The sequence below is a fragment of the Symphodus melops genome, assembly GCF_947650265.1.
Source record: "Symphodus melops genome assembly, chromosome: 9".
NCBI classification, from domain to species: Eukaryota; Metazoa; Chordata; class Actinopteri; order Labriformes; family Labridae; genus Symphodus; species Symphodus melops.
The window spans coordinates 2,956,111-2,983,635 of record NC_136699.1 but is presented as its reverse complement, the minus strand read 5'-3'; the positions used below and the strand labels follow the sequence as shown (position 1 = coordinate 2,983,635).

At 43.4% G+C, this 27,525-nt stretch overlaps 1 protein-coding gene across 3 annotated transcripts in view; it reads left to right on the top strand.

Annotated features, from left to right (window-relative positions):
- LOC306828871 (LIM and calponin homology domains-containing protein 1-like) overlaps positions 1-27,525 on the top strand; it is a 72,283-nt gene that overhangs the window by 30,989 nt on the left and 13,769 nt on the right. Inside the window, exons 5-13 of one of the 3 annotated variants that reach the window (XM_079351598.1) lie at positions 710-779; positions 5,433-5,539; positions 9,430-9,460; positions 13,326-13,436; positions 14,795-14,993; positions 21,105-21,363; positions 22,901-23,167; positions 25,468-25,788; positions 26,879-26,914. In XM_079351598.1, coding sequence (XP_079207724.1) covers positions 710-779; positions 5,433-5,539; positions 9,430-9,460; positions 13,326-13,436; positions 14,795-14,993; positions 21,105-21,363; positions 22,901-23,167; positions 25,468-25,788; positions 26,879-26,914 — 1,401 coding nt within the window. Of the gene's footprint in view, positions 1-709; positions 780-5,432; positions 5,540-9,429; positions 9,461-10,435; positions 11,051-13,325; positions 13,437-14,794; positions 14,994-21,104; positions 21,364-22,900; positions 23,168-25,467; positions 25,789-26,878; positions 26,915-27,525 lie in introns of those variants that run through there. The other 2 variants (XM_079351600.1, XM_079351599.1) reach the window with 2 other exon arrangements.

Genomic DNA, 27,525 nt, shown 5'->3' with positions numbered 1-27,525 from the left:
GCAGACGAAAAGCTGACTGATGAAGAGAGAAAAGGGCTTAAAAGGTTAAGTTACAGCATTTCATTGCAAAATACCTGCTGGAATGCCTTCAACTTAACACGGCCTAATACTGTACCGCCATCCCAGGCTGGGTTTCCCCTCCACGGGTGGAATCATTACAGCGCTTCCTTCGATGAAAACATTCACAAAAGATGAAACTGGAGCTGTAAAGTGGGAGTGGGGGGGTACAGGAAGTACTGACACTGCTTGTTCATGACTGATGAGTCTTCCCAGGTGCAGGATTATACTGTAACTTCATGTGTGTGTTTGCAGAGACAGCACAAGGACTGACCCTGTTCCATGTGTAAGTTCACCGTGAAGTGAACTGGAACTGGTTAACTGCTCCCAGCGGGTCGGAGGAGCACAGAGCTGATTCTCAGCTCTGATTTAGGATCTCGTCTTGTCTTAAACCTTCCAGGCTCCATTCTGTGACCCTCAACAATGTCTCTTGCTCCCTTTGTGCCCCCCCCCTCTCTTTTCTCTGTAGAGATGCAAACACTTTCTCACACACTTGATCTCTTTAGCCTGCAGGTATTTTACTCTGCCGGGTTTTGTCCTATGAAATATTTATTTCAGCTTGTCATGAAGGCCAGCTTTCAAAGCAAAGCTCTCCTTTGGTTTTTATAGAATTCAGTGTTTCATGTCGCCTTTCTTCTCTGTCTTTTGTTAGGTTGTTGAGCTCTATTAAACCCGGCCTGGTGAAGAAAATTAACAGACTTCCAACACCGATAGCTGGCCTGGTAAGTCCTCCGTCCTCACTCACCCTCTTCATCTAATTTGACAGAATTTCAGCAACAGACCATCGTTCGTCGTCTTGGATCTGATTCCTCTTTGGATGTTGCCGTTTCCCTTCCTTGTCCCATGGATTTATGTCTTTTTTATTTTCCACCACCAAATAGCCATGGATGTCCCAAAGAGTACACTTGGCAATTTTTATCCAGAGGAACTTTGAGAAACAGTTGGAAGACCCAATCCTAATCATGTCTGATAGTGAGGACTTTATACTTCAGAGTACTTTCTCACTCCATGAAGAACCAGACCAGCTGAATTTGATGAATAATCCGCCACAAACACGTGAGCCAGTGCAGCACTGACAATGTGTGACACTGAACCCTTGACGGCTTGAAGTACAGTAAGGGCGCATGCACATGAGGTGTCTCCGTACTGAGCTGAGGCGTGTTGGTTTGATTTAAAGATCTCTGAGAGTACAGTGCCCCACAGTAAACCCATTGCATGGCCACATGAGACCTTGACCTAGAAGAAGGTACCTTTCAGGACCAGGACCGAGACGTAAACAGACGAACCTTGAATCTAAGTCCTCTTTCATCTCCCTCCACTCACAGAGCCACTCTCAGTTTAAACATCTTACTACTAGACTGCACTTATTGAAGCATGCTTTGTAAAGTGTTAAGCTTAAGACTGCAGGACAGTGTGTCTGCACTAATCACAATATGATTATTCAAACATTTCCTGATGTTCAGTTCACTCTAAAACATGTTAACCTCCATCTTGTTTTTGAATGTGGTTTTGCTCGTTTCTCTAAATCCAGTGCAGGTGAAATCAGACGTGATAAATGATTCGAGCTGCTCTGGCAGGTGCTTTTGTTGGATAAAATACACATTTGGATTGCATGCAGTCTCAACTGTGTTTGAACTAGTCCCATAAAAAAGCATGATGAAAGAAGGTGAAGATGTTATTTAAGAGGCCAAAAGATCTTGAGCTTTTTGGAAAAACAGATGTAAGAGGAGTTGTGAATTATTTGTTTGGAAGCTCGACAGGAAGTCTGAGTTGGGCTGGAATGTTTTTTTCTAATTTCTCTCTCAACGAGCCTTTTCTGGCTTTTACAAGTCGTGGATAATTTCACAGCCACTTCTTTTTACAAGCCCCGTCCTTCCACCACACAATCGCTGCTGGAACAACAAGGACTCTGCTGTGGGAGCTTTTAAAGCAAAGAGCTTCAGACCTAACCCAAGTGTGTGTTTTTTTTAATTCTCACTCAGTGATCGGCTTCTTTTGGTTTTTTTTTTTGCCAGTTTGGTTTTTGAATTTGTTCATTCAGCTTTATCTGGTTGAACTATCTTTTATTATTCTTTCCTAATGGACTCTAATCAGTTCATCTTTGCTGCTCGTCAAACACGTGTTTTGGGCTCTTAAAGCGATTTAAGGGCTGTGAGATCCATCTCAGCAGTCTTATCATATAAAACAAACACACATCTGCCAAAATGATTGAGAGAAGTTTTCAATTGAAGCTTTCACTGCTGGTCGTTTCTTTCTCGTCTGTCATATTGATGGCAGGCCGCTTGGAGGACTGTAGCCCAACTGCTTTCCTTGTGTAAAGGTAACTGTCCATATAAAAGCTAAAGGAGAAATCATTCCGGCTGGTTTTATTCCAGACTAAACAATTCAACCCTCTGAACTTTGTCAGTTTCTGAACTCTGTCCCTTGAGCTTCCTGTTGCTTTGCAGGAATTTGTTCGTGCTCTTGGCTGTGATTAGAGAGGTGAGAAACACATAAACAAGGGCTCCACTGTTATCTGGCCCATCGTAATAAAACACAGGCTACTCCCCCTTCCTCTTCCTGTTTGGTGGCTAATGGGAAAACGAGTCTCTGAGGAGCTCTGGCTGTTTTGCAATTAGAGCAGCTCGCTCAGCCTGTATGGCTCAGTGTTCGTCTGAACAGGTTGGTTGTTGCGTGCTCTGTACCCAGTCGTCTCCCGGTCGAATGGTATGCTCGTGTGCAAACAGTGTGCAAACAGACACGCAGTGCAGATAGGCGTGCGACTTGAATGGTCACATTTAGAGACTTTGATGTTTTCCTGGCGTCAAGTATTTGTGTTACTTTTTGTAACGCACACCAAAAAAAGACAGAGTGAGTAGCAGAGATTTCACACAAGCTTAGACATCAGCTTCTGATATTATATTGACTGAGTGCCCTCTCTTCAGGTTTATTAAAAGCCTGGAGCAGCACCTCGCCCAAAACTGCTCCAGGACGCTCTGCTCTAAACTCAAATATTCCCACTTCCCCGGATTCTAAATAACCTTTCTGTGTCGCTGTGTGTTTTAATTTGAACCCTACAGTAGCCCCGCTAAGTTAACCTTGAGGGGTACTGGAGTAAAAGTGAAGCAGGATAGGAGGCGGAGCTTCCACTTTTAAAAGATCTACCTCGATGCAGAGTGCAGCCTGGTGGATTCTGCACCTTTTACCCTCGTCTTTTTCACGGGCGGAATCCTTAAAATAATCGGTCTCGTATCAAGTAAGCAGCTTGTTTCCTCCTCCTGGGCAGCTTTCCGTTGAATTCTGTCAAGCAGCAACATCAGGGCAGGAACTCTGAACCTCCTCCCTGAGAAACTGAGCCGCTCTAATCTAATGATAGCAGTCAGACATTGATTACATGAGGGCTGTGTTCACAGGATCACACACCCATCTGTAAGTACACCACACTAATTCTTTTATAAAAGCGTCCCTACAAAGCTGTTATTAAGTAGTTCTTAAGCTGTTAGTATTTTATACAATTGTGTTGATGCTAATCCTAAATAATCCTTATTTTTCATTCCAAACTAAACGTATGTTTTGATTGGATTTTCCGAGCCACTTAGATGGCACTTAATGATTTGTGCTGGAGTCACCCTCCTGCTCTCAATCCTTAAAACAAAAACACATTCAGCTGTCAGTCATTCTTTGCGGTTGACGCCCCGTTTCCTGTGGCAGTGACCTTCAAACCACAGCAAAGTTATGCCCACGTTTGAAAAAACACACACACACACACACACCCCTAACACCCTGTCAATTATCCTGCTTGCCCTTACGCAAGTAGTTCCTGAATAACGGTCCTGTTAAGCCTTCAGTCGCCTCGTTGTTTATTTCCGTGTTTGTGATTCCAGTGTGTGTGGAGTCCCGGTGCATACAGAGAATATAGAGTTACTTTTTCCCCGTGTTAAATAAAATCGTTGTCAACGCCAACAGATTCCAGTTCAGCTCCTGGCGAGCAACTTGTTTGTATACTCTTATGATAACATGAAACGTATCAAAATGTTTATCTCTGTGGGTCCGTGTGATGCTTGACGTCAGATATGAGCTTTCTCTGCAGTGAGGATGAGACCCAGTTAATCCCACAGTAGGTGTGTCTTCCCTGGAGTAACACTGTCAAAAGAGGACGTGTGTCCTCTTTCAAAGAGATGGCCTTGTGTGTGTGTGTGTGTGTGCGTGTGTGCGTGTGTGTGTGTGTGTGTGTGTGTGTGTGTGTGTGTGTGTGTGTGTGTGTGGGATGGGTTGCCTCTGCAGGAGCGCTGCGATGGCTCTGTCCCAAAAACACAGGAAGCTGCAGGGTGGGTTCAGATGGGCTGTTTTGTAACAGATGGGATCATGAGAACAAGTGTTTCCCACTCGTTTGTGTTTTCTCTGTTTACAGCGATGCATGTGCTCCTTCAGCAGCGACTGGTACAAATCAATCAATACATCCAGCTGATACGTTGATCAGAGAAGGAACATGTAAAGGTGTGCGTGTTTATATAAACGCACTGTGTTGTGTGTTGTTGTCCGAGACAGACGGAGAAAGACGGCTTTGAATGATGAGGGTGAAAAGGAGATGTTGACACCCATAAGGAGAGAGAGAGAGGGATGGGCTTTATCTGTGGCCCTGTGACACAAAGAGAGAGAGAGAGAGAGAGAGCGAGAGAGAACCTGGGAACAGGAGAGGAGAGCTCAGCTCAGGTTTCACCCAACAAAGAGTTGGTCTGAGAGGAAACGAAGGACTTGAGACGAGGAGAGGGTGAAAGCCGACGGAGAGGAGAGGAAAAAAGATCGAGAGGCACAGGTGGAGGAGGAAAGGAAAGGAAGCAGGAGACACTTGAAGGAGGCAAAACGTGAAGAGTGAAAGTAATTTGAGAGAGCTGTTGGTGTCATGTTTCCGTCAAGCAGGTATCCTGATTGTCTTCTTTTGTGTGTACTTAACATTTTTGATAACCTAAGGTAGTGGTATGCAATTTAAAAATGGTGCAAATGGTACATAAGCTCACTTCACCAGTCAGTGTGAACATGTTAAAATAGAAGAGTTGAGACATAAGGAGAATATTGGATACCAGAAAAACATGCAATAATCCCCCGTCAGGATGGAGTCATGTCAAGTGTGTACAGTTCATTCTTCAGCTGTGAGTTTGTTTGAATTGATGATGTATTTACGCTGCTGCCGAACTTGTTTTTTTCTTTGCACTCGTGTAGAGTCGGTTCTGTTGTTATTTTCTGTATGATTTAAAGTGAGTCTTTGTCGTGTTTGAGTTAAAACCTTGAGCAGCACTTTTACGACCTGACCTCACTTTGCCTTGAACCTCTGCCAACATCCATATATCCTGGTGATAATGTGTGTGTGTGTGTGTGTGTGTGTGTGTTCTGTGCAGGACAACCTCAGCGTGTTTCTGCGTGGCTGTGAGGAGTTGGGACTGAAAGGCTCTCAGCTGTTCGACCCTGGAGACCTGCAGGACACGTCGACACGCCCCACCGTCAAGTAAGCTCCAACGCTTTAGTGTTTTTCATCCAATCCAATGACTGTGTTTGTTTGTTGATGTGTTTCATTCACATTTTTGGAGCCTTTATCCTTTCATAGGACAGCTACATCAGATTGGGTAACAACCTGTTTGAGTTTATTTATGGGAGGTTGTGTTGATCTTTAAAGCAGAACTGATACTCCGCTGATCAGCATAAGAACTATCCTTTCATTTTTCTGCTCCTTGAAAAAGAAAAGAAGAGGCGGAGGTGACAAATAAGGAGAAACCGCACTAATGGGTGAAAGAGTTGATACTACAGCAGCAGGCTCAAAGGCTTTCCTTCCTTCATATAAAAATAAAACCTCCAAACAGCCAATCAGAGAGATTCGTCTTACCGACTACACAAACACCAGCCGACGCCGATTCAACATGTCGAAAAAAACAATGGCAACAATCGCTCACCGAAGGTCCAACGAGGACCGACGGCCCACGGTCTCCATGGTGTGTCAGGGCCTCTTACTCTCTTCACCCAGAGAACCGCAAACGACCGATTGTCCTGAACGCAACAAGGATTATTCCTCCTGAAATTTGATGTTCAAAGTTTAAGCTTGACTTTTTGAGGGACAGCTGACAACATAAGTCTGAGTATATTTTTAAGATGAAGGCATTTTTTTAAATGGAGAGTTTCCTCGTGATTCAGCAGCTGAACTTGAGCTTTGTGCACGTTACAGAAAACATGGTTATGAATGAGGGCCTGTGTTTCTGGTGGATGAAGCACTTGAATTGTGTGTTAATAGATAGCTTGTCTGTGTATCACTGGCTGTGTGCTTCTTTAAGTGTCACTCTCTGTCCGTCACCCTGTCCGTCATTCTCTGCGTGGAACAATCAGCCGCTTCACTGCCAACATAAATAAAGAGCTGAGAGTCAATGGAAGTTTATAAAGGCTGTGTCAGTGAGGCAACAAGAGCTTATCTGTTAGACACGACTGGTCTCTGTCCAAACAAAACACAAAGGTCCACATCACTCGCTCAACCACGACTCCTTCTGTGTTGCTTGGTAACAAAGCCAAGTGCATGTTTTTATATATACAGTGCTGTGTGTGTGTGTGTGTGTTTATGTAAATGTGTGGGTGTGTCACTGCGTGTGTGTGTAAGCATGTGCTGTCCTCATGGTTGTGCATTAATACGGTGAAAGGTGCTGCGAGAGAGAGAGAGCGAGAGAGAGAGAGAGAGAGCTCTAATCTTAGCTGCTCTCAAGAGGAGCTGCAAGACTGGTTCTAGTAGGACAAGGATTCTTTAAAAACACTGGTGTGTGTGTGTGTGTGTTTCATGTGTGCACACTTTGTTTCTGAGCAGCCTGCATTAGCATTAGCATTAGCAGCTCCCAGCGCTGGATCCTGAGGTCGTCGTCAGTGTCCGGACTGATACTGACACTTTTTCCTTTCAGTTATTTGTCCGATTTTCTTTGGTCTTAAAAATGTTACAAAGAGAGTTCAGAGACACCCATCACAAGTCTAAAGTCATGTTATTAATATCTTCTTTAGCAGATCTCCATGGCAGCCTCTTTCTGTTGAGGGACATGTATGACATTGGACAATATGAATCTCTCTCTGGAGATGTCATTCATCTGCTGACTGAAGGAAACTTTGGTGTCATTGTCTTGGCAGCTCTCTGTTATGTTCCAGTTGTTATATAATCCTCTGTCGGACAGGATGATATTTCCTTGCAGCTTGTACCCGTGACAGGAAGCCGTTTCGGTACCTCTTCCCCTCCCCCGAGTCTCTGGACAGGTGTGTACTTATCGAGAGAATTGCTTTTGACAGAAAGGAATAAAGACATGCAGGTTCAGGTACACCATGAGCTCAGGCCGGAAATATCTGCCGTTCCTTTGAGTGCTGATGGAAACAGAACGGTTTCAAGATAAGCTACAGGTTACCTGGAAAGATTTAAGGAGAGGAGAGGAACGGTGTTTCGAAGCGAATCAGATAAAGATGAGCGATTACATGATGCAAAGAATTCAAAACAAATCCAAACCAGTGGGTTAGAAAAAAACCTGTTCTCAAAAAGCAGAGGACTTCATTAAAGTCAAGTATTGAGACGCTCTGGGTCATGTTTAATGTTTAACTGGAATTCAAAACCAAGGTAATAATAATAATAATCAGAATAATAGCAACACTTGTTTCCACTCTCACAACATGCAGCCTGTCTGGGACATGTTCAAACGCTTTCTTTCTGAGAATGTCATGTCAGGACTTCCACAGCTGTATTGACATTATTTGTCATAAAATGCAAACAAGCTGGCTGCCCCGAGCCGGCAGTTTGGATATACTTACTCCTCGACGTTAATGTTGTCTTCTATGACTTAAATGTGGGACTGTTAGAGACGAGGAGTAGAGGCCTGATGATGATGATGATGATGATGTAGTACGTTGTGGAATCTGTTTCTTCAAGGTCAGAGTAGAAAAGGGGAACCTGTCTCTCTGTTTGTTTAGTCAGCTCAGAAAAAAAGTGGAATAACAGATCATTCCCTCCAGCTTTCTTTCACCTTGATCTTCTCGTCTTTCACTCCCCTCTTTGTCAGGTCACTGACTGTCATGGAAAACTCACGCTACTCTAATCTGGGCGTCACCTGTGAGTCGTTCGAGTCGGGGTTTGGGACCCTCGGGCTTTGGAAAGTAGTCATAAACAGTCCCTTAATGTAACCGTGGCAGATGTTTTAACTTTTATTCAGCAGCAGTAATATCCTGGTGCATGAATCAGACATTAAAGAAAGCGTAGCCTCTGTTGTTTTCTGCATTGTGTGCAACATATACATGTTAATTCCAAATATGATCAAACAGCCGACTAAACATGTAGTTCTTCCCTGCAAACATTGTCTTTCCGTGACGCAAAAAACCTCATATTGCGTCACGGAAAGAAAACTGTCAGGCAAAGAAAAACCTATTTTTCTCGTCTCAGGGCAAAATGAGGGCTGAATTCACGACCATTCAACACTACTAGCATGTTTCTAATGATACAAAGCTTCATGCATATGGGTGAAGTATCCCTTTAAAGTTTCTTTACATCTCGTCACGTGTCTCCAGATCTCATAAAGGTGGTGCTGCCTTTAACCCCAAAAGTTGTCAGGGTTGGCAAAGTTGTTGCTCGTAATTTGATAAAATATGTAAATAAATCTTCATTTAATTCTTTCAGTAATATGAATAGTCTTAAGAGGCTGCATGAAGTCCATCCAAAGTTCCAGATGTTTTTTTTTTTTCATGAGGAGCTGCAGGCAAAAATGTCTCTGTTGATAGAAGAGGTTGCCGACCCCCTGGCCGAGAGATTTGTTTATATTCACAACACACAAGTGTCTATTGGGGTCAGCTCAACTTCCCATTTATAGCTTCAGGTGGTGACCCGCAACACACGTCTTTTCATTTTGGCTCCGTCTGCGGCGCTAAGTGGCTGCTGCTGTGGTGTTTCTTCACTCCACCTCACAGAGCTCATGTGCTCGCAACATGGACGGATGTCTCTCTCTCTCTCTCTCTCTCGGCTCTCTGAAACAAATAATCCACTTGTGGAGTTTATAATTTTAGATTACAAACTGCAGCTATTGAAGCTGAGAGCTGGAAATATAGAATAAAAAACCTCAAAACAAACTGTCCTCTTAGACTTGTAGTTCTCCTCATCTGAGCTCGAGCCAGTTCAGATGCCTCTAAATATTCAGAAAGTTCTGTTTTGGCAGCATGTATGTGGGGGTGTTTGTTAGGTGAGAGTTGTCTGCTGATATATTTATAAAACTTGTTTCATTAAATAACAGCAGAAGTCTTACCTTCTCTCTCTCTCTCTCTCTCTCTCTCTCTCTCTCTCTCTCTCTCTCTCTCTCTCTCTCTCTCTCTCTCTCTCTCTCTCTCTCTCTCTTTCTCTTTCAGGGGAAGTGACTGCAGCCGAAAGCTGAAGAATGTAAGTGATGCTTCTGGGTCAAAGTGGGATGAATTGTTTGTGTGCTAAATATGTGTTTAGTTTGAAACTTGCTATTATGGTCGGGTGTTTCTGCAGCTGACTTTACAGGCATCTCTATACTCTGTCTCATTATGTAGAGAACTACCTGCTCTAATCATTTCTGTCAAGTGTCTGAAACTAAACACTTTCTTGCTTTTCTGTTTTTTCTCTATGTTATCCTCCATTACATGTTGAATGTGTGATTTACTCCCGTCCATTAACCATCAGCTCTATTTATGATAAGTCGTGCTGGCTTAAAGAATTGTCTTTGGCCCCGTGTCCACCTTGCGTTTTTGTAAAAAAGCGCTCAGAAACACTAACATGAAGTATTTGTGCTCTGAGAATAAAAACACTGCACATCCTTCTTGTCTCTTTGATAACATCCACTGTATGACCGATGTCGTGCCGTTGCAGCAGACATTAAACAAAGACGATGTGGGTACATCATAGGTTCCATCGGAGGCCAATACAAACATTTAGAAAACATCGGCAGTGCGCCTTTCTAGAAAGTTCAACAGCTCGAAGAGTTCAGAGGCAGTGCAAGAAAAAAGGTGGACACTGGGCCTTTATGTCATGATGATCAGAAAGACTGACTCAATACTGCGGGTAAATTCAGGAGTCATAACCATGGACATCATAAAAGATGTCTCACAATAAATAATTCCAAAAATGTCATCTATACACGCCATGCATCGAACCGCCTGACGTGTCAGTTTGAGTGTTTTTACGATGAGACGATAGAGGTGGACTCCACAGACAAAGCTTTGTCAGAAGACAAGAGGAAGTGGATAGCTTGAAGGCTGACGACGCATCAATATTTGTCAATTATTGCAACAAGTCATATTTTCATTGCTAGTGTTTAAGGTCCTCTTATTCTTATTTTTTTTGTATTTTTTACTTATTTCTTGTGTTTTTTTTATCTCTTATAGTATCCTCATTTCCTTCATCTTCTCTCTCTGGTTTAGTTCTCTCTATTCTTCCTGGTTTCATTCTCTGAGTATTTGTTGTTCCTTCTAATAATTCTTAATTACAGGTCTTAGTGATGTCTATTTATGTCCAAGTACACCTCAAACATGCTTTTCTTTTCTCTGATAAAGGCAGCTTTAAGAAGTAGAGCACACAATGCTAGCCCTGCCCACTCTGCAGTCAAAGCGCTCTCTCTCCCTCTCTCTCTCTCTCCCTCTCTCTCTCTCTCTCCCTCTCTGGGATGCTGCTGTGCACTGTGCAAGTTATCAAGTCGCGCCGCAGAGCCGGCCCGAGCTGCTAGCTCATTTAGCTGACGGCACACAGGGACTCTCAGTCGTATGAGACAGCATTTGCAGCAACAGCAAACTACCCAGAAACTCCAAGAAGCCAGCGCTTCAGCCAGGACCTGCTGCTAGCACACTGTGGAATAGGCCTGCAGTCTGTCAGAGCTCAGGACTACGATGTGATATCAGGCATCTCTGCAGCTTTGCAGCTCATCACATATTAAGAGGTGAAGAAGCTGCAGCACAGTTGGGCTCTGCTGGTTTGATGCTGGAGGTGATTTACCACAGACTGGATGTTGAAGTAAGAAGAGGCTGTTGTTGGATGTTAATATTGATTAGTCTCATAGATGATTGATTAGGAAGTGCTGATATGAACAGGCAGTGCGACTTGTGCCTGTGTGTATTATGCTGACAGTAGTTTGTGTTTATATGAAACACTGCAGGTCTGCAGATTGTGTCATGATGTAAAATGTGTGCTTGTTTGGGCTTCTGTGTGTGTGTGTGTGTGTGTGTGTGTGTGTGTGTGTGTTTACACTGTATGTGCATCTTTTGGTTTTATTCATGCCCTTGTGTTTGCATCACTTCAGTGTGTGTGCACATGAAACAAAGGCATGATTCTCTTCTTTTGAGAAACCTCTGACAGGTCTTTCAACATCCAGCCGATCAGACTGAAGGAGTTGAAGAGAGTCGTGCACCTCTGCTCTGTCAGGCCCATTGATCGCACGTCAGTCAGAACTCCCCTGACATGTTTTCTTTGAACTACTGGAGCCCGCTGCTGCTCTCCAAGTTTCTGTTTTTGTACGACTGTTTGTCGTAGGTTTAGCGCGGCGTGCATGAATCATCCAGGCGCAGTTGGGGCTTGTATTCCCTTTGCACTGTGCAGTCGGGATCAATATGGCTGCTTTAAAACACACGAGCAAGCAACTGAAACGCACTGGACGATGACCCACTTCCATCGGGAGCTGGCACGGGGTATTTCTGATTAAACTGGTGACACAGAAGCAGTCCTCGCTGCTGATTAGAGGGCTAAAGTTTGCAGAGGAGGAAGCGTAGCCACAGATGCCATTCGGATCGTTTTCAGCACAGTGTTTATACAGGTTCATCTGTGGTACAGGAATATAAATCATTTTCTTATCAGTTTCATGAAGATAAATTGTAAAATTACAAATCTATCACTGAAAGCTGGTGATAACAAACTACCCCACTGATTCAATCATTTCAAAGATTCCCATTTATCCTTCCTTTCAGGAATCATCACGCAGAGCCTCTGTGCTTCTTCTGAGCAGACGGACCAAAACTTTGCTCTTCCTTCCAGTGTGTTTGGGTGGCAGAAGGTGTTTGCACTGAAATAAACACATTAAGCCTCGCTGAGCTTTCTTATCATGGCGTTCCCTGTGGAGTGCCTGTTGACATGGACGCAGTAAATATAGCTGGGAGCACCTGGCCTCAGCTGAAAGTGCAGCCGATCTGTACATGCTGCATTTTACACATTTAGCTGACTCCAAAGGAGAGGTACACTGAATGCAGTAAGCTTCAAGATCACTTCAGGACGTCTTACTACACGCAGGAGTCAGAAGTGCAGCCACTGATTTCACAGGACTACTGTGTTGGCAGGAAATGAGATTGACTTGGTTATTTATGCAGCCAGAGCTCAGTAAGCTAACAGGCACATATAAATCAGTGTGCTGGGTTTCAGCTGAGCTGCCTCGGACTGGTCGCAGAGTCGGAACAATGGCTCAGTCTTGTCTTGTTTGTGCAGCATGTTTGAGCTAACTTTGTGAAAAAGGCTTCATTGTACCAACGCGTATTTTCTTTGTAGGTAGAAAGGATAAAAGGACCAGAGTGGAGAAGTGGTTGCTTCATGCACTTTTACCGTCCATATAAAAACAACAAGCAGATTTATTTCAATTTGAGCTTTTTAGGAGCTCGAGTTAAAGGTTCAACATGTTGGCCTGTTGTTTCCCGTGAATACCTTGGACATCAGCTTGATTGAGTTGCACAACGTCTCTTAAAATTACAACAACCAGATGTTATTTTTATGGCAGTCGTTGTTTTGGGAAGAGACCGCTGAGGCTTCAAACAAACTGGCTCCATGTCGCTTGAATGTTCTGATGGAAACTGGCTGGATGCTGCTGTCAGAGACGTGATCCGTGGACAAACAAGGCTAACCTGTTCATCCTCCGTTTAAACTGCAGGGATATTAAAGCATGTTCAGTGATGATGTAGCGGAGTATGGGACTCGCATAGATACCAGGGATTTAAAGAATAATCGTGAAATGGTGATAAATCGATTCAACGTCATCAAGGTTCACGTTGGTACTCTGAAAAATGAATCTCAATAACATGTTGAGAGTCAGAAGCTGTGGAGGAAGAGGAAGCAGCACCGTCTCTCAAGTCAGACAAACACGGATAATCAGCGCTGCAGCTTTTCTTTGTTTCTTTATTCCTCTCACTGCTGGAAGATGACTCTCTACTATACCGTTCCACGTTTTTCTTTTAGCTGGAGTTCTCTAGACAAACACAGTTATCATCTGACGTGATGATGTCTGACTGGCTGCACTTCTTCTCCCCTTCAGGTTTTAATCACCATCTACTGGTTGGGTCGAGCTGCCAACGGCTGCACCTCCTACAACGGGCCCACGCTGGACCTGAAAGAGTTTGAGGGCCTGCTGTCACAGATGCGAAAGGTTTGCTAAGTCATGTAAAGTAGTTTCCAGGGTGTTTAAAATATCTCGAAAATCTCAAGTACGGGGACAATGCAGTCGGTAGTTTCTGTAGCAAATCTCCCAGCAACCATCCAACCTCTGCTGGAGGACAAAGACGACGGGAGAGGAGGAGTAGAGAGAAGCTGTCACTTCTTATAAACTGAACTTCACAGAGCAGCAGTGTCTGAAAGTCCTCACCAAGTACTGACAAGGACATTTTGCTGAATCATTTAATCTGGGGCGCTCTGACTAAGTATTTGCGTTAAATATACATCAAATACTCTGAAAGCACCCGAGGCTGTTTGTAGCTCTGCTGAACTGAGCTCCTGTGCGTCCTCCTCGTCCCGCCCCGAACAGAGGAGTGAGCACGAGCACGTCCCCGGGACAACCGCTCGTAACGATGATGTCACCCCCATGCCATTTATTCCACAATGTGACGTCCCTTTGCCGTTCAATAAAACCGAACAGATCACTGCCAACTCAGCGGAATATCTTTAACAGATGTTCACACATTGCAGCTGAGCAAAACAAAAGCCGCGTTTCTATGACACAAAGGAGATTCATAACGAGGTGAGATTTAAAAATCGAATGAAAGAACATCAGGTCGACACATTTCAAATTAAATTGGCTTTCTTTGTAACTTCCAACACTTAAAAATGGAAACAGGAAAAAAAAGCCAATCGGAAAGCGAGATGCAGTTGAATTCTGTCTTACCTACAATTTCATCTGATGTCATCTTACAAATAGCTCAGTTTTTGGGCTTTGCTTTGAGCGACAGTTTCCCTCAGCTAACATGCTGGAATAGATTCTGTCTGTGATCAAATTGAGATTTAAAATCAGAAAACTGACGTTGGGGTTTGGAGCTAACAGTCCAACCTTGTGCAAAAAGAAAACGTCACTTTAAAAGGCTTTAGTGAAGATAGTTAAATATAGAACACATCAGAAACCTGGAGTCTGTGTGAAAGCATGAGGCCGAGGTTTTCAGAGATCTGAGAGTTGCGTAACAGACGGTCCACAGGTCAAGAGCAGGAAGTCTTTTGGTAGACAGGAAAGGCCTTTCTCCACCTTCCATTAGCTACAGAGACGTGTTTCAACTGTAGACAGACAAAGGGAGGGGGTCACTGAGGTGAAGAGAGAGTTATTCAGCGAGATCCGAGCAAGCCAAAGGAGGCGAGAACTCGGAGGCTGGGAAGGTAAATATGTTCAGAGCCACAATGCGACGGGGCTTTAAACTATTCTTAAGATGTTGCTTGTGACGAAATGTTATCTTTCTTTCTTCAAACCTGCCTGTGACGCTAATCAGTGTGTTTCATCTCACCCGTGCACGCACAACTGTTCAGGAGGCAGAGGAAGCAGAGAGCCCTCAACGTAGCATCAGGGACAGCGGCTACATCGACTGCTGGGACTCCGAGCGCAGCGACTCTCTCTCCCCGCCACGGCACGGCCGCGAGGACTCCTTCGACAGTCTGGACTCCTTCGGCTCACGCTCACGACAAACGCCGTCACCAGACGTCCTGGTCACCCGTGGCAGCAGCGATGGTAGGAAACTCTTCTGACTCCTCGTCAGCTGAACAAGCACGTACACGAGTTTGATCCTGTGGTCAAAGACGCCTTTCAAAGGTCAACATTGTTCAATACTGACTGCTGTGTGTGGGTCTAGTGTGGCGTCCAGACTTATAAATAAATGAGGTGCGTTATGGTCCTCCTTCCTCCCACGTGTTTTGAGGAACTCTGAGACCGATTAGTTTAACTTTATCGAAAGCATTTAAATAAATCTTCCCCCCTTCATCTGTTTTTACTTATTTTCCCCTTTTTGATTCTGCGTAAACGCGCTTCTGTTTTGGTTCCTGTTTTTATGAACAGTACAGCACGCCCTGAGCCTTTGTACGTTTCAAAGATTATCGTCTTGTGGTGTTTGTGACACCTTTCACAGAGGACTTCTGAGCCTGTCATTGACACCCACACAAAGGGGTTCTGTGCTCAGTGTTTGGGCCTGTCGTCATGGACTCCAGCTGTTTGATGTTTAAGTGTGCACTGAGATGAGTGACAGCAGCAGAGAGAGGCAGAGATGAGCTGAGGTGAGACAAAGAAGAGAATGAGGTGTGGTTGTATGAATGATGGCTTACAGTATCGTTCTTTCAGATCTGTCAACGAGACTGCCAGGCAGCTTTTGGTTTAAGGTGGGGAGCCGGGGGTCTGTGGCGGTAAGACGTAATAACTTAAAAGTAGCAGACAGAGAAAAATAGAGTCTGATATCCTGCACAATGCTATAATGAAAATATTTGCTTTTATATAAATGCTACGTGTAGAATTACAATGTCAACAAAAGAGCGGAGAACAACATGCCTGTCGATCAGAAAAGAGAACGTAGCCGTTTGATTACGTGTTCAGAGACAGAGGCAGACAGTCAATGCACTGACTTCAGTCACTGTATACACTGTAAATGTCAGGCCCCTCTCCCATTGGCTCTTTTATTGGATAATATCCTGTTGCCTTCTCACATCAGCTCATTCCGACTTAAATATGAGGCAGGAGAAACTCCGGGTGAAGTCCTTTTCAGGAGATGTGTGAAAGCCCCTTTAGTGCCAACAAAATGGACAGGTTTCCTTTGATTTATCTTTTCTTTATTCATCAAGTACTATACAAATCGGTTTTGACTCTGCTGTCATTGAAACAGGCTCAAATGCTCCATTCATCCCTCAACAGCTATTTCTAACTCTCCCAGCCTGCTGCTTTCCATAAACGTGTTAGACTCTTCTTCTTCTCTTCTCTGTGTGTTTCTTATTGGCTGTATCTCCTTTCAGATTCAAACAATAGTTAAAGACAAAGGTACCAACACTTAGAAGATGCAATGCCTGTGTGCAAAAGTTTCTGTCTGCTCTCAGTAGCAAGAAAAGTATGCACAGAGTTTGGCTCTACAGCTTTGAACTGAAAAAAATCAAACCTAAAATAGATTTTGGCTGCGTAGAAATACTTTATTATGCCAAGTCAACCATCTGCTGTCAATGAAATCTGTTGATGGGTACACTTAATACGAATCCGTCCCTTTTTAAATGTTAGTGGCAGCCTATAAAAGGTTACAACTGTTACAAAAAAATCTGGTTGCGAGTTTCATCTTTCGACTTCGTGTGAGAAAACTGAGTGAGGTCAGTCATCCTGTCAGGCTGTGTTTTTGTTTTGCAGGAAGTTCTGAGGAAGCTGCCGTCTCCAAAGCTTCGACTCAAAAACCCCTTGTTGGATGTTTACTCCTCAGAAATACGTTTGAAAAGGAAATCCACCAGAAAGATTTACGTACTTAAAACAGGAATAAGAACTTGAGCCTCCAGATCGAGAGACGCGTTAAAACATTAGCTTTATATCGTTGGCAGACGGAAAATTTGAACGTCCAAAAACTCGGCCAGTTAAACAGTCGCACAGTGAATGGATAACATCTCATATGAGCAAAACAGTTTGATCTGTGTCAAATAAAACGGGCATATAACCTCTTGAATTAAACATTGCATAACCACATTTAACCTGCCAGGAGGACCGAGACTGCCAGTGCAAACACTGCTACTGTTAGCCACACTTAGCTAACCAAGTTCAAATCCTTTACCTGCTGATGCTCTCAGTCTTTTGTCAACAAGTCGACGAGTCTGAGCTTCAATTTGGCTTTCATCAGATTTGAAATTAACATAACGATCAAATAAGAAGAAATCCATCACAGCCAGGAGCCACAAAGCTTTTTTTTTCTTCTTCTTCTTCAGTAGAATTAAAATAAAGCTGTCACAGGACCTCATTTTAAACCCTCTAGTGTTTTATACACAAGCATTACCACAATCAATCTGTCCACCAACACAAACAACCCACAGCTGATTAGTCACATCGTCAGGCTGCTTTTAATTCAACACACACACACTTTAAATCAAAGTAAGACAAACTGTCGTTTGAGAGACATTAACATCTCTTACTGATCAAAAAGAGACAAAATAGAGACATGATGGAGTTGGCTAGATGGAGAAGTTGGCCAACGCCAAAAATGAAATAACACAGAAATGACTTGGATTACTGAAAAAAATCACGATTTAATAAATTACTGTATCTCAGTATATTCTTATATGGTTATTTCCTTTTTTCTGTCTGAAGATTTTGGCGCTCAGTCTTGCATTAGTGGATAAAAAAGGATAGTTAAATATAATCTAAACTGTCCACTTCTTCCAACATCAGAGGGTTTGTTTCTGTGCAGTTGGATCCTCTCACACAGTTCAGCTGGATTTATTTCTCGTTTTTTTTATCCACTTCATATTCAGCTGCAGATCCTGCCCCCTCAGTGTGGGCTGCATGCTGTGTTAAATGTCAGTGTAATGACTTGTGAGACTGCTGTGACTTTCTCTTGCATGCAACACAAACACTGCACCCCTCGGCACCTTGTGGACTGACCACAGTTTAGTTCTGTTAGCTGCCATTGACAGACATCTTGGTGAAGTGTTTAACATGTTGCAGCAGCTTGGCACTTGTTTGATTTACTGAGTTGAAAGCAGTGTATACTGTATACTATTCTCCCTGATAGACCTGTTTTACAGGGTTTTTCAATTCTGTTTGTGTCCAGTCTCAGTTTGGAGCCACGACCCAGGTAGTACCTTCAGTGTATTATAATACAGACGCTCTTCTTCAGTGCTTCAAAAATCTGTAGTTTCACACTGAATAAGAGCGTCTGCTCAAAACATCCGTGTGGAGCGCTGTCTGAATTGTTTTTTCTTGTTTGAACATTTTTCGAGATTCAGCAGCCAGTTGTTTTACGCTGAATGGGGGGTGTTGAGCATGTTTTCTCTATCATTAAAATCTACATTGGACCAAGTAATACCCCCAAAATGTGCTTAAGCAGAACTGAAAAAAGAGCTGCTCTGAGCGTGTTGAGTTGGTGTAAACTGCAGTGTGAATGTGGCAGAATAGAATTTGTAAGCCCTTGCTATTATTGAGGGTGTCAGACCTGAGTTCTCACATCACACCCAGGGGACACAGACTGGGGAAAGTTGGAACAGAAGAACAACATGGTTATCATCCAATCGCAGACAGCTCCGAGTATTCTCAGAAGAAGAGCATCATTTATCAAAAAAGCACATCAACATGACCCGGGCAGGTTTTCTCTGGCCTGACCTTTAAAACAAAAATCTGTGAGCTGATTTCACCCCGACAGCAACGACAGGACAGGGAGAAGAGTTTAATTCGATCTCAGAAAGAGATTCAATGATGGCGATGCTCTTTTGTTTTTGCCAAGTTCAGTACATGGATACAGTGATGATAGATGAGACACTTTGTGCTTTTGCTCTTATGTAATAAAACCACCCCCACCCCCTTTCTGTTTTTGCTGAACAGCTTCTGCTGATCTCAGGCTTCTTGAAAGAATAAACTGATATCATCAAGATGGCTTACAGAAATAATGTAACTTATGTCTGTTTTTGTAGCGTTGGAGCAGATCACTAAATCAGGACTTCAGTATTTTTGAAAGCCCGATTCAGTATACGTACTCAATGCTTTGGTGCCTGCCGTTAGCCCACAATCTCTTCAACTTTCTTTTGGTCTTTCAACATGTTTCCATTTTCAGAATCCCTGTTGCTGTGTGAAACATCGTTAGTAAAATGATACGTTTTAGACAACGAGATGGCTCATGCAATGACACAGGGTGGATTCATCTGATTGTGAAAGCATACATCAGTGACACAGATTCTGCAGAGATTTAGCCACTTTTACGTTTACATCCCTCCCTATTTGTAACGGATTCACCAAAGAAAGTTTTTTTTTTTTTTTTTTTTTTATTACACAAATAACCCAGATAAATATTTGCCCACACTGTCGTTACAAGAGCTACAAACCTTTTTCATTTCTGGCACAGTGTGTAGAAAACAAAGTTTGGACCAAAACAGACGTCCTCCTGCCCAGAAAGATGTTTCATAACATGGGAGAAATGGAAAAGCATGAATACCCTCCCAGAAAGTGTCATCATGTGTTCCACTTTACTGCCATTAGAGGAAATGATGGTATCAATATCACTCTTCATGTCATTCTCATCCTGCATCTCTTTTTTTGCAGCCGAGCCGATATTGAGCTGTTGTCCATTGATTCTACTTTTCCTGCAGTATAAATGCATTTTGATGATTATTGACGTAAATGCGTTTGTGTGCATCGTTGGCACAGTATGGCACTGACCCATGAAAGATGCTCCCTCAGGCTTCAGTGTTTCCACATGTGCAGAGAGGAGGCATCAGCCCATAAAGACATATGTTGTTCCTTAAGAGTGGATAGACTCCGACGGTGGAGTCACTCATGTTTCCAATTGATGGGTTAAGAGACGTAATGAAACCGTTCATTGGTGGGAAGTGCAGATACCAAAAGGCCTCTTTTGGACCTTGATCTGTCGATCTTTTCCACCACATGAAGACGAAGAAGCCGATTTGAAAGAAAGGGCTTCTTGACGAGTTGAGAGGAGTATGACGTTTGTTTCCACTGAGAGCGGCGTCTGATTCCACGTGTGTCTGTTTAGAGCTAAGAGAAGATTTTACGGTTCAGATCTGGTTGAAATTGTGGGTTTGCACTTGGAAAATATATACATTGAGTCGTCAGATTTAGCGTGCATTCGTTCAAAGGAGGGGAATTCCAGTAGCACACATGCTGAACATCTTGGGGAAGAATTATGGGGGACCTTGAGCAATGCAAGGCTGCAGGTATCGGTAACCTGCTGTTTCCCAATGTTGGGATTACCATCAGTAATACTGCAATGTAATGAAGGTGTAACGAAACAGCTAGATCTTATTGCTCTCTTCTGAAGATTACATGTGAACATCTTGCAGAGGAATTTAAGACATGTAGCAGGGAAAGTCCTTGAGCGATGAACTTCTGCAAGACCAGGTGTTGCCACTGACATTAAAGTGCTAACGATGTGTTTAAAACACGCAGACACAGAGGAATCTTAAGTGAATTCTTCCGAACTGTACGTTAGAATTTAGTCAGCAACAAAACACACAATACAAATGTAGCCATGATTTATGTTACTTGGTTTCCCAAAAAAAAAACAAGCTATCAACCTGCCTGCTGTTTGATTTATGTTCAGCAGCTGGAATGCAGCACGTATAATAACACTGTAACAGCACTTTCATGTTTGCCGATTGGATGTAACAGCTTGGGAGGAAATCATGTGATGATGACGTGGAGCCTATTTTTAAATCCAGGATAGAGATGTTGGGATCAGCAGTGAGACTCCTCAATCAGATGCTTCCTCTCTTTACGAGCGTTTTCTCTTCTCTCTCTAAAAACAACAGTACAGTGTCAAGCTGGGGGTCTAATGCTCTCTGGGATAATTCAAGGGGAATCCTTATTAAATACATTATCATTCATTGTGGGATGAAATTGCTTCAATTAATTGCTGGAAAAAACTGCAAAAAGATTGTCTGAGCACACTGAACATAATAATCAACATCTGGATGGGAGCTGAAGGAGTAAAGAACTACAAAGACATGTATTGTGTGATACATTTCTGTGTTTTGTTTGTGACATGTTACTATTTAAACAACCTAGAAGACCAAATTGCACCCCTGTCCTCAAAATCATCACCATAACCAAACTAACGAATGGTTGAACAGCAGAATTCACCCTCCTGTCTCCGTCTCTCATCAGGCCGCGGCAGTGACTCAGAGTCCGACGGTCCCCTCCACAGGAAGATGCCAGACGTCCGTAAGGACGACATGCTGGCACGACGCACGTCCATCAATGAGCCGCGCACCGCCATGCCCTTTAACCAGTACCTGCCTAACAAGAGCAACCAGAGCGGTTATGTGCCCACGCCACTCCGCAAGAAGAGGAGCGACAAAGAGGAGGGGGGCCGCAAGAGCTGGAGTACCGCTACTTCACCTGTAGGTGGAGAGAGGCCGTTCAGGTGAGTGTGACTTCAACACTGACACGTAGATCACGTGCTCGTTCGTCAAATTATTGAAGATTGTTGAAGATTGGCATATTGGCACATATGCAGATGTTTTCGATCTCAATATTTCATTTACAGATATCCTATGAGTTCAGTTCAAACAGAGGGTAAATAAGCTTGTATCGTAGTGGAGAACAGTGTTGGAGAGGAGAGAGATGAAGAACATGTGGCGTCCATTTTAAAGACTTTAAAGACTATAGGGCTCAACAGTGTCTGCACACTTCAGTGGCTCTGGATGGAAGTACATTTCTCCATTCAAATCCTCCCCTTCTTACTTCTGGACCCACACTGTCTCTCTCTTCAGCCTCTGGACGAGGGGCGAGTGTTGTGAGCAGCAGGCTATCCGACGCCCTCAGTTACCATGACATGATTCATTCACAACAGTTTTAATGCTTGATGCCAAATCCTGTAAAACACTGAGGCATTTTGAGTTAGATATGAGTGATGGTGCAGCTGAGTTTTGATTTGAGATCATGGATTTTAATGTCGGCATGTGACCAGTCTAGCTCTGAGCCATTCAATGTAGTGAATGCTGCTGGTGACAGTCGGGTCAGTAGTGTAATTAACCAGTTATTTAAGGACACGTGATGCCGCTGTGACCTCATTTCAGCTTCATTTATTGATAAAACTGCTGAATTAGAAATAAAACAGACGTACACATCAACATCCTTTTTGTTTGTTCTTTTAATGATGTCAAGCTCTGTTCATATGGGAGAGGCCGATGGAGGCCAGATGTGTGTTTACGAAAGCCTTGACTCTGATGAAACAAAAGTGTGAAGTATGATGCATTGATGAAAAACAGTTAAGTGTGGAGGCCGGATTTGAATGTGATGATCAGGCACGTCATCATCCCGACGAGGCTGCAGAGATCTCAAGAATTTCATCCAGTGGAGAAGCTTCAAATGTCTGATTGCTTCAAGGAATCCATAGTATGCTTTGATGAGTTGTGTCCAGATGTGCAGTTTTGATTGTAGTGTGTGTGTGTGTGTGTGGGTGGGTGTGTAGTATAGGAGAAATCACAGGACCTGATCGAAGGCTAATCTTTTAAGATTCGGATAGGTCAAAGATCAAAAGCAAAATTTCTGCAAGCTATTTTTTTTTTACCCAACTGGGTTTACATTGTGCTGGAAGGGTGTGTGTGTGTTTTGCCTCTGTGTTTCACCCAGTGTTTGTTTTTCATCTGTCTTTCATTCCCCTCTATTGTTAACTTCATCCATTGTGTTATGTTTTTGCATCACAAAGCGTGTACTGATCGAATTTGCATTATGTTTTTTTTGTTTTTTTTTCCTCCCTCTCCTTCCACGTCATCTGTCCCGGTGTTCTCCCTCTTACCCCCCATCATTGTGTGTGTGTGTGTGCAAAGCTTCATTTCCCCTTTTTGTGTTGATGGTGTGTAATAAAACACCACGCCTCATTTTGTTCCAAATGGATGATGTCTTCCCCTCCTGTATGTGTGTGTGGGTGTGTGTCGCATAAATGGATCGTGTATCAGTTTCAATGTAATCCCTAGCTTAGACGCCCCTCCTGGAGAATCCCCAGTCCTGTCCCCTACCTCGCCCTGCAAACCCCAGATACAGATTCAGAAGGAGAACCAGTCTCAAATGGAGGATGAGGGAGGGAGTCTGCCCGCCTCCCCACCTTGCATTGAGATCCATTCAGCAGGCGTAAGGAGGAGCAGTGAGCCTCTGCCCTATTGCCTCCCCCAGCCCCATGCAGAGCCCCCAAAGGAGACTCACCTGATGGTCACCTCTGAGCAAAGGTTTTTACCTTGATTTTTGTTTTTCTCCGAACCCCGAATCAGCAGCCCAGCTGACACACTTCTGTTTCATAGTTTCCAAATATCAAATATCATGAAATCTGGTTTAAAGCTCTGAATTCTTTTGAGTATCTTGATATAAATGCATTTGTGATACAGTCATTTTTTTTGGACACTCTCCTGAAAGGGGAGCTCCGTTAGTTTTGCAAAGTGTCTGTTTGCAGGTGTTGGGTGTTTCTGCATATGTGATGAGTTGCCTCGTGTGATGTCACTGGAGGTCCATTGCTGGGGATTACAAATTTGGGAGTGGGCTCCCAATGCAGGACTCCGTACATGCAGCACTGCCTGTTTGATTAGCTTGTAGGCTTACATCAGAGCACTGGGTCTTTGTCTGAAAATGTGCAGGTTGAAAGCTGCACCAGCAGTCTGGAAATATATATTTTTAATCAGCTGACAGGACACTGAAATGTGTTAAAATTCACAGGTGGGGGGAATAAAAAGAGTGCGCACAATCAATGTAAATTCCATTCGGTGTTTTGTGTCCGAGGTCACGTTGGGGTTGTGGCCTCTAAATGAACGGTAGGGAAAACACTTCAATTAAAAAAAAACTTTATTTATCCTCGGGAGGCAATTCAAACACTGGAGCATATCAGAGGAGAAGCCCAATACTCATCCTTCCTGATTAAAGCTTCATTACACTATTATATGGAAATGACTCTCTGATTGAACTGTTGGTGGTTCAGGTGCATTATGGGTAATGTAGGAGACAACAAAAAGCATTACCCCTTGGGAAATGTAGCTCTACGACTGAGTCCTATGCCAGCCTGAGCAGAGCGAGATGAGGAGTGGAATTTAATTTGTGCTTTGCAAAAACAATCTGCAAACGTGTGTCCAACAACAACGAGCGAAGGATCATCCCTGCGTAATATACGAGCGTCCAGCTTCATCAGGGCCCTTTCTCCTTTGATAGAATGCAGGTCTCGTTTTCACAGCTGGTGTTTCCATCCATCCAACCCCTTTTTTTTTCTTTGGCTCTGCTGCTAACAAATCATCCCTTCTGATTGTGATCTTATCCAGAGCAACATAACAGTGGAGGTCCAGTGCTCAGTGGAGCCGAGCTTCATGCTGAGAAAACTGATGTTGTGCGTTTTTTGTTAAGTTGACCAACCAGAGGTCACAAATTGAACACTTTATGTAAAGTAACGAGGTTTAGATTATGAGCTGTCAAGACATAATGCTGTTGTTTATTTCACCATCCAGCTCTTTGTGTGTTTGTGTTTTTTTTCCTTCGTCCACCAGACGCCTCATTCACAATCTTGTTGGAGATTTATCACAGTCACACCCCCAGTTTCCAGCTCTTTCTGGCACACATATCGGTGCATTGATTGAATTGTCAGCGTGTCAAGGGGAGTGAAAAGAATCCTCTGCAGACATCTGACTCGTGTTTATCTGTGTTCCGAGGAAAAGGGGAATTCTCCGATGTTTGTGAAAGACGTCGATGTTTGGAACAGCCTGTTTTTTCTTCACGCTGGAATCGGATCATTTCTTTGAGAACAGTTGTGTAGAATCAACATAAAGGTGGCTGTTTAAAGTGCACTCTGCTGCGCTGTGCCTGTTTCTCAGTATGTTCACGTAGACGTCACAGAGAGGCGCTCACATCCAGCCATGTGCTTCTGTTTCTGAACTTCAGCAGGTATTACAAATGAAATGTTACACATGGGAGGGTGAGAATAATTCATGATGGATTTAACATCCCGACTCCTGAACTTATAAAAGTTAATTTAACAGGAAAAGCAAGGAAGCCTTTGTCGAGTGTCGTCGAGTTTCCAAAAACATTGCACTAAAACTAACCTGCACAAACTTTCAAATACAAAGCCATACACAGAAAAATGTAGTGTGTGTGTGTGTGTGTGTTCACACTCACACATGCTGCATTCAGAGAACGTGAACATTCGACCCACCCTCAGGATGTAAGGAAATGAGGCTTTCTTCCTTCCCTGACCCTGAGCAGACTGGGACTGAAGCCTTTTCACAGCGTCCCCCTCCCTGCCATGCAATCTGGGAATTTACAGTCCAATAATAATCCTCCCAGCAAGTAGCCATTCATCTCAGGATGACAAACAACAGAAGGTTCAGCGACTGCACTTTGTGTTTTTGATATCCAGTCTGCTCTGAGGGGATTTGTGACCTTGCTGCGCTCTGTTCAGAGATTCATGTTTTTGGCTCCTTCAGAGGAATGCTGTCAGATGATATAGGATGATAAGCGAGCAGCAGTGCGTTTTAGTTTGTTTTGCTTTCTGCAGTACTCCAGCTCGCTCGTGCTCGGAGGAACTCTTCAACCGGTCGACGACTCTCGCCGTCAACACAAGTCCCGTCGCCGCGACTGGGAAACAACCACCTGTGAAGGAAGACGTCGCTGCCCTGTCAAGTGCAGATGTTGAGACACAAACGCTGACCTCTCTCAGAATCGTCACCACCTCCAGCCTCTCCAACTTCCTTCCTGTGCCTGCTGCCGTGGCAACCGCTTCAACAGCAACAGCAGACGCAGGGCGACGGAAGGGGAGGGCGCTGAGTGAAAGTGACGACCGGCCGGGATCTTGGGTGGACGGCGATCTTACAGCAACGTGAGCCACGTCCAGCCACTACACTACATTCTGTGATTTTCTGCCACGTTGAACCGCAGCCACACAATCCATCGCTAGAAATCGAAGGATAAACTGTTGAATTGATGCTTTTAAGTGCTTCATCTCAGCATGTTATCTCGACCCTCCAGGCTGAATCGCTCCTTCTGAATGACTTCTCTACCTCACTGTTGCATGACATTTATTTGTGAATGCATATTTTGAAACTCTGGAAATTTTTTATTTATTTTTTTCTTCTGTTTTGTTTTGTTTTCTCTCAAAAAATGTTTTCTCATTTCTAATTTTCTTTTTTTAAGAAATTTGGAGCAGAGAAAATGTTGAGTAGCGTGGTCTTTTATTAACTTTCCGTGACTTCAATTTGCAAAGTTTAATCTGTTCAGGGAACCCAATTAGGGGATAAATGCAGTGAACATTAAATTAAATTTGATCTGATAGAATCCCATATAATTGAGCTATTCTTGATTGACAGTGCCTCTTTACATTTTGTTTTATATCAGCCATCAAAGGCAACAAAACTTCTGGTCCTAACCCTGTGACAGGTTTCTTTATTTAGTCTTCCTGTTCTCTTGTGGCAAGAAACCACTTTCTCTCACACCCGTCCAGCATCAGAGAGGAGGCTCCTTTAAAAACGACCGTGTGAAGACATTTGTGTTTCAGGTCACAGACAGAAAAAGAGACACGTCCTTTGTGCTGTCTAATAAAAGGCGCATGTGCTTTCTATAATATTTAAGTGTCAGCTGCCTTCCAGGATCATTGCCATGAGCATCTGTTGAATGCTAGCAGTGCCTCTGGTTTGCAGTGATGCAGTAAACCTGTCCTCTGGCTGTGTTGTAGATAAGACTGCCCCCTTGTGCCTGATATGAGGATCATCATCAGACCAATAAACTAACAAATGCATCCGTGTACAGACTTGCATGTTTGAAGCAGCTGTTCCATGTTCTGTCACAGTTGTGAGATGTTATCACAGCACATGTTAGCCTGATAGCTAACCATCACTGTGTTTTAATTGTCATTTGAACAACATGTTCCTCTGAGTGTATTCATTTGTGATTGTGCTCTCTGCCTTCTGTAGAATCAGCAGCACGCACAGTGTGTCAGATGACCCACAGTAAGTCGTCTCCATTCAGAGGCTCGGCTCTGCTGCGCTCTCTTCTCGCTTGAAAACTGTAATCATTCATCCAGCCTTTTAACCTATATAAAGAGGGGACGCGTGCCGATGTTTGAAGTACTTTGAATAACTTTCTTCAGGCCATCTTCATTTTGTTTGTATTTTGGGGATTTAAGATAACAGAACAAATACCCTGCACAGGTTTTAAATGTCTTCGTGTTTTTTAACGATGCAAAAACATAAGACATCAGTGTATTCACAAAAGTCGACGACACAGCAAGTGTAGAAAATCCTGTGAAATGGCCAAGCACGCGATCAGAGAATCATAGAATGAGCGTCTCTAATCAGTGCTTTCATCTATTCTGTGAGCTCTTGTGTGAGAAGTAAAATGTATCATACAACTATTATATGCAGAAAAGACTTGTTTCTTTGTTGAGACGAGTTTGTCTGGATGTAAAATTATTTTCTGTATCAAATAACATCTCAGCATGTATACTTTAAATAGAATAAAAACATGCTTAATGAATGTCATAGAAGTAGTTTGTTGGTTACAATCCGTTCCTCTCAGCGCCGGATTTTACTCAACCATCCGTCTCCAACATCCTCTCATT